Genomic DNA, 13,391 nt, shown 5'->3' on the forward strand with positions numbered 1-13,391 from the left:
CACACAGTTGCAATCATCCAGGGTTTTTATTTTTATGTATATGTGTTCGCAACTAGGCTGGAGCATTCTAAGGCTAGGGACCAGGCGGGATTCCTGTCTGGGTCCTGCTTCCAGCCCAGACAATGTTCTGACTAGGTGGCCTCGTCACTTACGTATTGTTCAGGATGTGGAACTTCTCGCCCTTGGTGAAGGTGAGGTCATCCTCAGTTCGAGCCTCATAGTCATACAGGGCGATGAACAGGGTCACTCCAATCCCTGCAGAGTCAGGGCTACTCAGCAGGGTAGGGCATGGGGCAGAAGCACCAAGGGGGCTGCACCCCCAAATTCCTGTTCCCCAGCCAGGCGCTGCACCTCCCCACTCCTCTAGTGCCCCGGCTCCCAAAGGCCTTTGGAGTCCAAGGAATTTCATATTTGGTCTCCACAGCTTAGGACACACAACTTCAAGCCCATTCCTCCCACCACGGAGGATCCCCTTGTTGCCCACTCCTCCTCTTCCCCACCAAGAAGACTTCCCATCTGGGAAGTGACTCCTAAAAGGGCAAGAAGTTTCTCTTTGTCACTTGCATCTGTCACAGGGTCATGCCCCTCTCAGCCTGGGAGTAGAGCTTCCTGACCCTCCCCTGCAGACCGTGGTTTCTGACGGTAGGGCTGTACAGACTCCCTCAGCCTGTGTGATCTTGAAAGCGGGGTTGTGTCTGCCACATCCTACTGGAGGCTCCTAAGGGCAAGTCCGCATCTCCTCTTCTTCCCTCAGTTTCTCCCAGGATCCAGGCAGCACCTGACTCCGGCCCCCTGGACTCACCTGACACACCCCTGATGGTGCCACTATCAAGGAAGCCAGGGTTGATGGCCTGAGAGGAGAAGTTGCTGTAGTTGGGGATGTGGACAAATGATGATGCAGGCTGGGCCTTAGTGGGGTCAGGCCCATAGTGGTCTGCTGCCCCGTAGCTCCTGAAGTCCCCTTCCAGGCCAGCATCCTCTTTGGCCGTGGCCGCCGGCTCCAATTTCTTGCAGAACACACAGCCCATTCCAGGTTCCCTGCTACAGAATGGGGCATGCCTCACTCAAGGGCCCCTGCCAGGTGCACCACTCTGTGCACACACGTGTACGCACATGCTCATACGCTCATACAGGCACATGGCTTTCTCTCTTGGGTCTAGATTGGGGTCCTCCCTCTAAGGGAAAAAAGCGGAGCCGGGCCACCTACTGTACGGTTCAGTCTGCCTCACAGTATGTCCCCGCTCAGTGCTTCTCTTTCCATTGGCTCGTGTCTATGTCTCCGGGGCTGGCTTTCTACACTGGGATATTGCTATGCTTATTTGTATATTTTTGCCTCCTATTGCTTTGTTTTTTGTTTTGTTTTGTTTTGTTTTGTTTTGAGACAAGCTCTCACTCTATTGCCCAGGCTGGAGTGCAGTGGCACAATCACAGCTTGCGGCAGCCTTGATCTCCTGGGCTCAAGTGATCCTCTGGTCTCAGCCTCCCAAGAACTGGGACTCCAGGTGCGTGCCACCACCCCTGGCTAATTTGTTCGATTTTTAGTAGAGACAAAGTCTTGCTATATAGCTCAGGTTGGGTCCTAATGCTTTGATATGTTGTGTTTCTGTGACTCTTTCAGTGTGCTTGTACATGTGTGTCTTTGTGTGTCTCTAAGTATGGGTGAGTTTGCCTGTGTGGGTATGCGTGTGTGTGCAGCTCTTTATGGATGTCTGTGTGTCTGTGTGTGCAGGTTTGTGTGTATATGACAGTGTGTAAAAGTCTCTATGTATGTGTTTGGCTGCATGTGTGTATGTCTGTAAGACTGTGTTTGTGTGTATGTGCTTCTGTGTGAGTATATGTGTGCCTGTCTGTGTGAGTGGGTGTCTCTGTGTCTGTGTGTCTATGAATGTGCACGTAGCTCTGTGTGGGAGCAGTGTGCCTGTCTCTGGATGTATCTCTGCGTGTATGTCTATATATCTGTGCATGTTTGTGTGTGAGTGTGTGTGAGGCTGTGTGTCTGCACCTGGAGAGTCACTGCAGAGGGGGATCAAGGCCATTTCCTGTCATGGGTCCAGTCTCCAGCCTCTCAAGCTGCCTCATTCTGGCTCCCCCATCTGTTACCTAGCAACAGGGTCCTTATAGGAGGAAGGGGCTGTGAGGAGTTGTGGGGTTCAGGAAGGCCACCCCCACCCTGTTTCGTGACCCTGAAAGCCCTCAGTCCACCCCACTCACCCCTTAGGCCCCTACTCCTGGGTCAGTGGGGCTGCGGCATGATCCTTGGGAGGGGTCAGAGACCTGAGGGTGAGACAGAAGGACAAGGAAGATGAAGGCTCTGCCAATGTTTCTGTCAGCAGCTGCCCAGCTCCTGCCCTCTTCAGGAAGCCAGAAGGCCTGGGCTCTGCCCCAGCATGACTTCTGCCTTCACTTTCCTTCCTATAACCCCTGGCACACTTACACAACCACTGTCACACAGGGCACACCACCCACACCAGCTCTCTTTCACACTCATACTCACGGGACACACCAGCACAGTCACGCAACAACACTCACAGCATGCATTTGCATGAGTGTGCGTGCCAACACCATCACACGCCAACAGAGGCTCTAACAAGCCCAAGCTCACAATAACACACACACATACACATGCACATATACATGTGGTGCCTGCCAGGTTAACAGACAAACACACTCAGACACGCATGATTTTGTACATTATAATCATCTCTCTAACAGGATTTCTATCAAGCCATGCTCAGCTCCCTCATAGTCCCCAGTCACCTTCTCCTAAAAACCAGTTCTTCTGGCCGGGCGCGGTGGTTCATGCCAGTAACCCAAGCACTTTGGGAGACCGAGGTGGGTGGATCACAAGGTCAGGAGATCGAAACCAGCCTGGTCAATATGGTGAAACCCCATCTCTACTAAAAATGCAAAAATTAGCCAGACGTGATGGTGGGCGCCTGTAGTCCCAGGTACTTGGGAGGCTGAGGCAGCAGAATCACTTGAACCCGGGAGGCAGAGGTTGCAGTGAGCCGAGATCGCACCGCACCACTGCACTCCAGCCTGGGTGACAGAGCAAGACTCTATCTCAAAAAACAACAAACAAACAAACAAACAAAAAACAGTCCTTCTTCTGAACCCTGCTGTGCTCCCAGCCACCCTAGGGTTCCATGTGGTGGCTCAGTGACAGTGGATACCTGCCTCCAGAGCTCTGCCCCTATCCCCATAGCAGGGAAAGGACCACGTCAGAAGTTGGGGCCACCAGAGTCCCTTAGGAAGGCCCACAATGAGCCAACTCTTTTCTGGCAGCTGTATCCTCTGAGCAACAGGGCAGGAGGTCATTGAGCAAGCGTCCCCCACACCCTGCCAGAAACTCTGCCATTGCAACACTCAGAGAGGAACTGACTGGTGAGAAGGCTTGGTTTCCTAAGATGTGAGAAGAATGGAGAGTTGAGGGTGGGGCCAATCCAGTGAACCCTGATTTGCCCCAGAGGGGCCCCAACGTCCTAGAAGCAAGGACCCGCCAGCTTCTCCTCTTGATCCCCAGTCCAGTTACCCTTACAGATATTCTCTTCCTCTTCTCTCTGGGTCCTGTCCTTCCTTCCTAGCACCACTCACCTCTTCCAGGAAGTCTTCCTGGATCCACCAGGTCCAGTTGCCTGGCCGATGGTTCCGTCACATCAGTGCTTTGGTCTCCACCCTAGCCCCACCTGCCCCTCTCACCCTTTGCTGTAAGTGTGCTCTCATGTGTGTGTTGGGTGGGGGTGGGGGCCTCACACCCATGTGGTGAACTGTGGGGCGGGCTGTGGTGAGAAGCCTGCCCTAAAATAGCCCCTGTTCACTGGGCCCTGCCTGAGACCTGTGCCCTGGGACCCCTCCCTGGGATGAAACCACTGTGTCTAAAAGGCCCCAGGATGCTACAGGGCTAGTCAGAGCCAGGGCAGAAAATAGAGGTGGAAGATTGGAAGCCATCCAGGGCCCAAGGGGAGGGATTTCAGGGACTGGTGACAAGAGAAATGAGGCTGATACAAAAACGAGGGTGAGGCCGGGCACAGTGGCTCACACCTGCTATCCCAGGACTTTGGGAGGCCAAGGCAGGACGATTGCTTCAGCCCAGGAGCTTGAGACCAGCCTGAGCAACATAGGGACACCCTGTCTCTACAACACAGAAATTTTTTTAATTAGCCAGTCCTGATGGCACCCACCTACAGTCCCAGCTACTCGGGAGGCTGAGGTGGGAGGATTGCTTAAGCCTAGGAGTTTGAGGCTGCAGGAGCTGTGATTGTACCGCTGCACTCTAGCCTGGGAGAGAGAGTAAGACCCTGTCTCTATTTTAAAAAGAAAACAGAAAAACCAAGGGTGAGAATAAAGCCTTCTCACAGGAAGACACACACACACCTCAAATGGTGCACCGTGCTGATACCCAGATCCACACAGCCCTTCAGCCCCTTCTCAGATGGCACGTTACCTCAGCTGCCTCATGCAGTCTCAGGCTACTCTGCAGATTCTTAGCACAAACATCTTTCAGTGTACACACACCCCATATACACACACGTCCAGCCGTCATCCGTCTGCACATAGATGCGCATGCACACGCATGTGCACACACACACACACATCCTCTATACAAGAATAGCAAATATAGAATTTATAGCACTTACTATGTGCTGGCCACTGCATTAAGCACTTTACCTATATTATCTCATTTTATCCACACAACCCTATGATTTAAGTATTATTATTATTATTATTAATTTATTTATTTTGAGAGGGAATTTCGCTCTTGTCACCCAGGCTGGAGTGTAATGGCATGATTTTGGCTCACTGCAACCTCCGCCTCCTGGGTTCAAGCCATTCTCCTGCCTCAGCCTCCCGAGTAACTGGGATTACAGGTGCCCGCCACCATGCCAGGCTAATTTCTGTATTTGTAGTAGAGACAGTGTTTTCACCATGTTGGCCGGGCTGGTCTTGAACTCCTGACCTCAAGTGATCCACCCACCTTGGCCCCCCAAAGTGTTGGGATTACACGTGTGAACCACTGCACCTGGCCTAAGTATTATTATTGATGAGGCAACTGAGGCACAGAGAGGTTTGGAAATCTGCCCAGGGTTGGCTAGTCACAGTGGCTCATGTCTATAATCCCAGAACTTTGGGAGGCCAAGGCAAGAGGTTTGCTTGGGCACAAGAATTCGAGACCAGCCTGGGCAATATGGCAAATTCCAGCTCTATAAAAAATGCAAAAATTGGCCATGCACGGTGGCTTACGCCTGTCACTGCACTCCAGCCTGAGTGATAGTGAAGCTCCGTCTCGATAAGAAAAAAAAAAAACTCCAAAAATTAGCTTGGCATGGTGGCACGTGCCTCGAGAGGCTGAGGCAGGAGGACCACTTAAGATCAGGAGGTAGAGGCTGCAGTGAGCTATGATCATGCCACTGCACTCCAGCCTGGGCAACGTAGTGAAACTCTGTCTCAAAAAAGGCAGCCACAGATATGATGCATCCTGGTGTTTGGCTCCAGAATCTGAGCTTTCAAGTACTTCTCTCCATTGCCCATCACAGATACAGACAGATGCAGCCATTCCTGCTGGCATGCACAAATGCAGATGCCCCCACACTGTCCCCCTGCCCCCCACATAGGGACACACACACTCACACACACACAGACACACACACACAGATATACACAGCTCTCTCTGGTGACACAGACCCACATAGAGCTCTCCTCTATAGAACACAGACTTATACAATCTCTCATGTTCACACAGATACAATGTTGCCACTTCCAATAATACTCACGTATATATTGCCACAACATATCTACATCAGACCAACGGGATCCCTGAATTCTGCATGCCCAGTATGGCTGCAAGGGAGAGACTATCAGCATCTGAGAAGGAAGCTCTGTGGGCTCAGGAAGAGCCCTGGCACGGCTGACAGTGTTGTCAGCAGGCAGAGGTAGGCAGTTCTTGAGTCTTACCACTTCCAGACTTGATACAGACCAAAGCCCTGGCCAGGCCTGGCTCTCTGGGGACCAGTATGCTGAGGGGTCAGGGGATGTAGGGCACAGGGTATGGCATCTGCATGGCCCAAGGCAGTGAGGGGCCACACTGCATGTAGCCATGTTCATGCTGTTTTGTCAGAGGAAAGAAAGAGATGGGGAAAGATAGAAAAAGAAGAGGCAGAGAGAGAGAGAGAGAGAGAGAGAGGCAGAGTTTGAGAGATACAGGGAGATAAAGAGAAAGAGCCAGAGACAGTTAGAGAGACAGAAAGAGAGACAGAAGGAAGAGCCAGAGACAGAGAAATACAGCGTGGTAGGTTGGCAAACTGACTCTCAAAAAAATAAAAAAAGCCCTGATCTGTCGCATTTTCTGATTTCCATGGTGTAAATATTCCCACCATGGCTGATTTAAAGCTACCAGAGTGAGTTCCTGAAAGCTGGGGTGGAAGAGATGCGCAGAATGAACTCCCCTGAGCCAGTAACTAGCTGGCTCCAGCACACACTGCCAACAAGAAACAGAGACAAAGAGACAGAGGCAGAAACGAGAATTAAGGAGAAAGAGTAACCGAGAGACAGAAAGAGACAGAAACAGAGAGAGGCGGAGATGAAAAGAAAGAGAGAGAGAGCTAAAGAGACAAGGAGGGGAAAAGACCTCGGAGGGAGAGCAGATTGGGTTCACTCTGCTCAGGCATCTACATAAAAATAGCCCCAGGACTCGTCATCCTCCCCTTACTCTGATCTCTATGTGCCACCAATCCTTTGGAGAGTAATTTGACTTCCTAGAAATCTGGGTGGCAGTAAAAATGTGCTAATTTATTAAATAGTGACTAGCATCTTGCCAAGCAATTCCCAGTCATGGTCTTGTCTAGTGAACCTATGAGGTGGGTTTATGACTGCCCTTATTTTACAGATGAAGAAACTGAGGCACAGAGATGTTAAGTAACTTGCCCAAGATTACACTGTGACTAAAGGATGATAAAATGCAATGCTGATCAATTTGTTGCCAAAAACCACTGTAACCACTGGTCCATTCTGCAATCCTAGTAGAAGCAATAATGCAAGCTTGTCCAACCCACAGTACATGGGCCAGATGCGGCCCAGGACAGCTTTGAATGTGGCCCAACACATATTAATAAACTTTCTTAAAACATTATGAGATTTTTTTTTTTGGAGATTTTTTTTTTGAGACAGGGTCTCACTATGTTGCCCAGGCTGAAGTGCAGTGGCATGATCTTGGCTCACTGCAACCTCCGCCTCCTGGGTTCAAGTGATTCTCCTGCCTCAGCCTCCTAAGTAGCTGGGACTACAGGTGTGCTACCAACATGCCTGGCTAATTTTAGTAGAGACGGGATTTTACCATGTTAGCCAGGATGGTCTCGATCTCCTGACCTCATGATCTGCCTGCCTCGGCCTCCCGAAGTGCTGGGATTACAGGCATGAGCCACTGCACCCGGCCTTTTTTTTTTTTTTTTGAGACGGAGTTTTGCTCTGTAGCCTGGGCTGGAGTGCAGTGGCCGGATCTCAGCTCACTGCAAGCTCCGCCTCCCGGGTTCCCGCCATTCTCCTGCCTCAGCCTCCGGAGTAGCTGGGACTACAGGTGCCCGCCACCTCGCCTGGCTAGTTTTTTATATTTTTAGTAGAAACGGGGTTTCACCGTGTTAGCCAGGATGGTCTCGATCTCCTGACCTCGTGATCCACCCGCCTCGGCCTCCCAAAGTGCTGGGATTACAGGCTTGAGCCACCGCGCCCGGCCGCAGCCGGCCTTTTTTGCAATTTTTTAAAGTCCATCAGCTATCATTAGTGTTAGTGTATTTTATGCGTGGTTCAAAACAATTTTTCTTCTTCCAGTGTGGCCCAGGGAAGCCAAAAGATTGGACGTCCCTACAGTAACGTGTGTCTCTTAAGGAGCACCTAGTGTTCTGAGCCCAGTGCCTCATGCTCTGAATCCTTGATCCAGCAGGCAGGGCGCAGGTTGGGGGAGGGAGGGGTGCGGGAGAGAGAGAGAGCGAGCCATATCTGCCCAGATTTTCTCAGGAAGTCACTGAATCTGAAGAAGCCAGGTCTCTCTTTTCTCAGCACTGAACTTGGCTGCCTGCTAACACCAGAAAGGCGGCAGCTCAGAAAGTAGCCACAGCATCATTCTGGGCACTTAGTTCTGTTTATAAATATGTCTCTTGAACATCTGGTTTACAGGAGTTGGCTCCGAGATCCCCATCAGGGTCAAAATCAGGTTACAAGTATCAAACTGAGGTCCAACCCTGGACCATAGTGCTCCCCACTTCAACATCTGCCCTGTGGCCCTCCCCAGCTCCATTCTTCAGTAGCTCTGTGACCTTGGATCTTTGACATAAGCCTCTGAGCCTTAGTTGCTGCATCTGCACCTTCTGAGCAGTTGTTGTGAGGGCTTCATGACATGTGGCTCTTGCCCGATGTGCAGTGGCCAAGTGTGACCAATAACCAAAACCAGAATGGCCCCCAGGGACCATTTACAACTCCACCCTTTCTTTTGCATAGGGAGAAGTTACTTTCCCAAGATCACATAGTCAGACAGGAGATTCAAAGTCAGGACTATTAATTCAAGTCCAGAGTTCTGCTCCCTCCCCCATGGCTGTGTTCTCCAAAGCCTGAGCAGGAGATCATCCTGTTCCTAACTAGTGAATGTCATACTTCCGGTCGAACACACCACCCCTGTCATATGGCAGCTGGTCACCCAGCAGGGAGGGACCCTGCCTCCCACCCATCCCTACTGCTGGACATAGGAACCCCAGGTTCACCCATTCTTTTTCGAGGCCCATACTTCCCAAAGCTATGCCAGTTCTTTGATGTAGACACAGGATGTCCTGCCCCCACAACCCTCACCAAGTATCTGTGGGATCTAGAGGCAGATTTAGGCTCACATTCTAGCCTGCCTGACAACTGACTTAAGGCATTGGGCAAGTCAGTTTATCTCCCTGAGCGGCAGCATCTTTGCCTGTAAAATGAGAATACAAATGTCCACCTCCTGGGGTTGCTTCTCAGCATCAAATGGGGTCTCATCCTTGAAAGCATCAGACATACAGTAAGTGCCCAGTGAACTTTCACTTCCCTCCTTTCCCTTGAGAAAGGTCCTCCATGGCAATGATGGTATGGGACCAGAGGGTACAGGACTGGGCAGGGCTGAGAAGAAACAGAAGTTCCCAGGGTGAGGTGAGAGGGCTGAGCTGGCCCAGCTGCCTGGGGGATTTCACCAAAAGGGAACTGGGACTTTGGGCAGGGGCAGGAAACCACCATCCTGCAAGAGTTCCGGCTTCTCCTCCGGGCTCTGGGCTGACCGGGGGCAGGCCAGGGTTGGAGGGGCAGGGAGCAGGTGACTCGCATCCCACTGTGCCGCATCTCTCACTAGGCCCTGTCCCCCAGACCGGGCTTCCATCCCTCATCCCCAGTCCTCTCACAGAGACCCTTCACCCCGCTGAACCCCAGCGCCTTTGCTGAATCCCCATCTCTCTCGCTGAGGCCCCCACTGCTCATTAACTCTTTCTTTCCTTCTTTCTTTCTTTCTTTCCTTCTTTCTTTCTTTTCTTTCTTTCTTTCCTTCTCTTTCTTTCTTTCTTTCTCTTTCTTTTTCTTTCTCTCTCTCTTTCTCTCTTTCTTTCTCTCTCTCTCTCTTTCTTTCTTTCTTTCTCTCTCTTTCTTTCCTTTCTCTCTCTCTTTCTTTCTTTCTCTCTCTTTCTTTCCTTTCTCTCTCTCTTTCTTTCTCTTCTTCTTTTTTTTTTTTTTTTGAAACAGTGTCTCATTCTGTCGCCAAGGTTGGAGTGCAATGGTTCGATCTCGGTTCACTACAACCTCCACCTTCTGGGTTCAAGCAATTCTCCTGCCTCAGCCTCCTGAGTAGCTGGGATTACAGGCATGCGCCACCATGCACAGCTAAAATTTTGTATTTTTGTATTTTTAGTAGAGACGGGGTTTCGTCATGATAGCCAGGCTGTTCTTGAACTTCTGACCTCAGGTGATCCACCCACCTCGGCCTCCTAAAGTGTTGGGATTGCAAGTGTGAGCCACTGTGCTCGGCCTTCATTAACCACCTTTCATCTCACACGATCCTTTCTTGAGGCCTCGAAACTGCCTCCTGAAGAAGACATGCCCACCCAACCCTGTGTGACTCCACCACCACCATGGTGAGGCCAGGTGTGTGCAGGGGGTGTTTGGGGGTAGCCTTTACCCTCCATGTGGTCCCGAAGCCATCAGCAGTTTTTTCCACTTCTTGTGGGTAAAAGCGGTTTTCCACCTGTTGCTGAAAACCACCCACCAGCCTCTAAAACACAGCTCTTTAGGTGCCATCTGTCCTGGGACTCAGGATTTTCAGGAGATGGGAGCCATGGGGGTGTCCAGGGGCAGCCGAGGGATGGGAGTCTAGATTTCAGTGTGGCCAGACAGGAAGCCCCGTCCCCAGTTCCTCAGGGGAGGGGGGCGGTGAGGAGGACATCCTGCCTTTTCCCACCTTAGGTCAGCCCAGTCTGCTCCCCGTGGGAAAAGCCCTGCCCCTACTTCTCCAGCTCTGGGGTTCCCTACTCAGCCTCCTGAGGTCTGGCCACTTCCTTTGCCACATCAGCTCCAGGCGGCTGCAGAGAACACCCGAACATCCACCTGTGTGCTCAAGGGTTCATGCTCATTCACTCAGAGCCCAAAACAGACAAACACTCACACCCTCACTGGAGGAGGGCATGGGAGCACCGACTCACTGGAACAGGAAGTGGTCATGAAGCCTCGGAATCCCACACCCTCCTCCCCGGTGGGGACATGAAACTTGGTCTGGATGAGGTAAGGATTCAGGCCTCAGCTCAGGCTACATCAGAGACGAGATGTCCTGGACTTCTGGTCCCTACTGTTGGCCCTGCAGGTTGCCAACTCCCAAATCTCCATCTTCCCTTCTGTGAAGTGGGAACAGGGTCCTGCTCTCCCATCACCACCACAGTCGGAAGGATGCTGAGGACGTCAGGGTCCTTGAGAGTACACACCCGAGGTGTGGCCAACTGGGTGCGGCACCAGAGAGGGTGCGAGACAGATTTCAACTCTGCTGACCTCCCCAGTGTGGGCCCTCATCAGAGCCATAGACTGTTTATTTAGATGTCAACTGAGCGCTGGTCCCTGGAGGCCCTGTCAGTGAGAGCAGGGCTGTCTGGGCCTCATCCATGCTTTTTGTTGCTGTTTTTTTGTTTTTTTTTTTTTTTTTTTTGAGACGGAGTCTCACTCTGTCGCCCAGGCTGGAGTGCAGTGGCCGGATCTCAGCTCACTGCAAGCTCCGCCTCCCGGGTCCACGCCATTCTGCTGCCTCAGCCCCCCCCCCCCGCGGGTAGCTGGGACTACAGGCGCCCACCACCTTGCCCAGCTAGTTTTTTGTATTTTTTTAGTAGAGACGGGGTTTCACCAGGTTAGCCAGGATGGTCTCGATCTCCTGACCTCGTCATCCGCCCGTCTCAGCCTCCCAAAGTGCTGGGATTACAGGCTTGAGCCACCGCGCCCGGCCTTTGTTGCTGTTTTTTACAGACAAAATCTCACTCTCTCACCCAGGAGCTCTCACTGCAGCCTTGAACTCGTGGGTTCCAGAGATCCTCCAGCCTCAGCCTCTGCAGTAGCTAGGACTATAGGCAGGTGCCACCACTTCTGGCCTTCCGGCTAACTACATTTTTTTGTAGAGACAGGACGGGGGTCTCCCTGTGCTGCCCAGGCTGGTCTCCTCTGCATGCTTTTGAGATGGTGAAGGGGAGGCTCGCTGAGTCAGGGATAGCCCTTAACCCTTCAGGACACTCAGCAAATACTGCTTTCTACACCTGATCCTCGTTGGGGAAGGGTGGACACGAGGATAATTTCTCCCCATAGTTCAGATGAGGAAAAGGAGGCCCAGAGAAGTCCCGTAACTTGCCTACAGTCACACAGCAATTAAGGGCCCAGTCTTGCTAAGAACCCAGGTCTCTCAAACAGCAGATCCTCCAACTCAGGATCCCTAAACACAGCGGCATCGCGCCCTCCTAAGTCGGGAAGCCCCCCCACCCCCACCAGACCAAGAATTCAAAAAGGGGGCGAAGGTGGAGAGCAAAGGGGGCTGCCCCCGCCAGGAGCCCCGCGGCGGCCCAGTGCGGCCCGCCCTCGCGTTGCCATGGAGGCAGCCCCTGCGGGCACTGGCGGTCAAAGGCAGGATTTCCGTCGGGGAGGCAGCAATTCCCGGATCCCGCGGGGAGCGCGGGCCGAGACCGCCGCGGGCGCGGAGGGGGCGCCCGGAGAGGCCAGTCCCTGCTGAGGGCGGGGACTTCCCCAGGAAGAGGGGACCCACGCCTTGCGCGCCGGGAAGGAGTCCCCTGCAGCCCGGAACCCACCGCAAGGGCGGGCCGGGAGGGTCGCGGCCGCCTACGTTACCCTGCGGGTTGTGGGCTTCACCCCGACTTCGGCCGACTCGGAAAAGGGGAACTTCCTGGACCGCAATTGCACCTCAGGTTCTCCGTCCTCCAGAGATCGTTCTCCTCGACCCTCTTCCCGCCAGCTTCCTCACCTGTTCCCTCCAGCACCCCCACCCATTTCCCTTCTCCCGGACCCATCAGACCCGTCGGCTTCTCCCCGAAGTCCCACTCTCACGATCCCTCCAGTTTCTCCCCCAGACCCTCCTGGGGTTCCCCTCAGTCCTTCTCCCCCGCCTGTCTTAGCCCCCCTTCCTAAACTCTCGTAAGTCCCCTCCATTTTACCCACTAGACCTTTTTGGGGTCCCTTTGGTTGGCTTCTCCGGTGCTCCCCTCCGCCCTCTCCCCCAGGTTTATCAGCCTTGCTCTCCAGGTCGCCAGTTTTACTCCTTAGGCCTTTTCGGGCTGGGGTCCCTTTGGCTGTCACCTTGCTCAGGTGTCCCCCCACACCCATGTTCAGGCTTCTCTTCCCCTCCACCCCCAGTCCTCTCCGCAGAGCCCCGAGGGGGAGGGCACTGCCTGACCTGCCCAGCCCCCACCCGACGCGGTCTCTTACCTGGAGCCAAAATCTGCCTGACCCCGGAGCGAGCCAGCCGGGGCTCCAGCAGCCGCGAGTGCCGGCGTGCGGGGAGAACTGGGGTGCTGCCCGCTTCTGACCGCCGCCCCTGCTGGGCAGGGAGGAGGAAGCCGCCTCGGACTTCTCTTATTGCAGTCGCGGCGGGCGGGCGGTGGTGGTGGCGGGGAGACAGTCACGCCCCAGCCCCAAGCCAGCTGCCCGCAGCGAGGAGGCGCCCTCAGATCCCAGGCCCACCCGCCCCCACCTTCCTCCTCCCCAGGTTACGGGAGGTCGGCTCTGTCACCCTCCAGACCTGAGTCCCCAGCACGGCCTTCCCAAAGGCCCCCTCCAAAAGTGCAGTTTTCGCACCCCTGAAGCACCTGTTCTTTCAGGATCATTGAACTGGAGGTTAAGAGGGGCTTTTCTCCATCACT

At 53.4% G+C, this 13,391-nt stretch overlaps 1 protein-coding gene across 4 annotated transcripts in view; it reads right to left on the minus strand.

The window, feature by feature from the left end:
- Nucleotides 1–13,115, minus strand: part of FGR (FGR proto-oncogene, Src family tyrosine kinase) — a 23,775-nt gene extending 10,660 nt beyond the window's left edge. The window contains exons 1-5 of one of the 4 annotated variants that reach the window (XM_011981692.1): nucleotides 12,063–12,265; nucleotides 4,182–4,304; nucleotides 2,212–2,274; nucleotides 803–1,041; nucleotides 153–255 (exon numbers count right to left, since the gene is read on the minus strand). In XM_011981692.1, coding sequence (XP_011837082.1) covers nucleotides 153–255; nucleotides 803–1,028 — 329 coding nt within the window. In that variant the 5' untranslated portion in view covers nucleotides 1,029–1,041; nucleotides 2,212–2,274; nucleotides 4,182–4,304; nucleotides 12,063–12,265. Of the gene's footprint in view, nucleotides 1–152; nucleotides 256–802; nucleotides 1,042–2,211; nucleotides 2,275–3,177; nucleotides 3,730–4,181; nucleotides 4,305–12,062; nucleotides 12,266–12,957 lie in introns of those variants that run through there. The other 3 variants (XM_011981689.1, XM_011981690.1, XM_011981691.1) reach the window with 3 other exon arrangements.
- Nucleotides 13,116–13,391: the final 276 nt, after the last annotated feature.

Source organism: Mandrillus leucophaeus, unplaced genomic scaffold (genome assembly GCF_000951045.1).
Source record: "Mandrillus leucophaeus isolate KB7577 unplaced genomic scaffold, Mleu.le_1.0 Scaffold23, whole genome shotgun sequence".
Classification (NCBI taxonomy): domain Eukaryota; kingdom Metazoa; phylum Chordata; class Mammalia; order Primates; family Cercopithecidae; genus Mandrillus; species Mandrillus leucophaeus.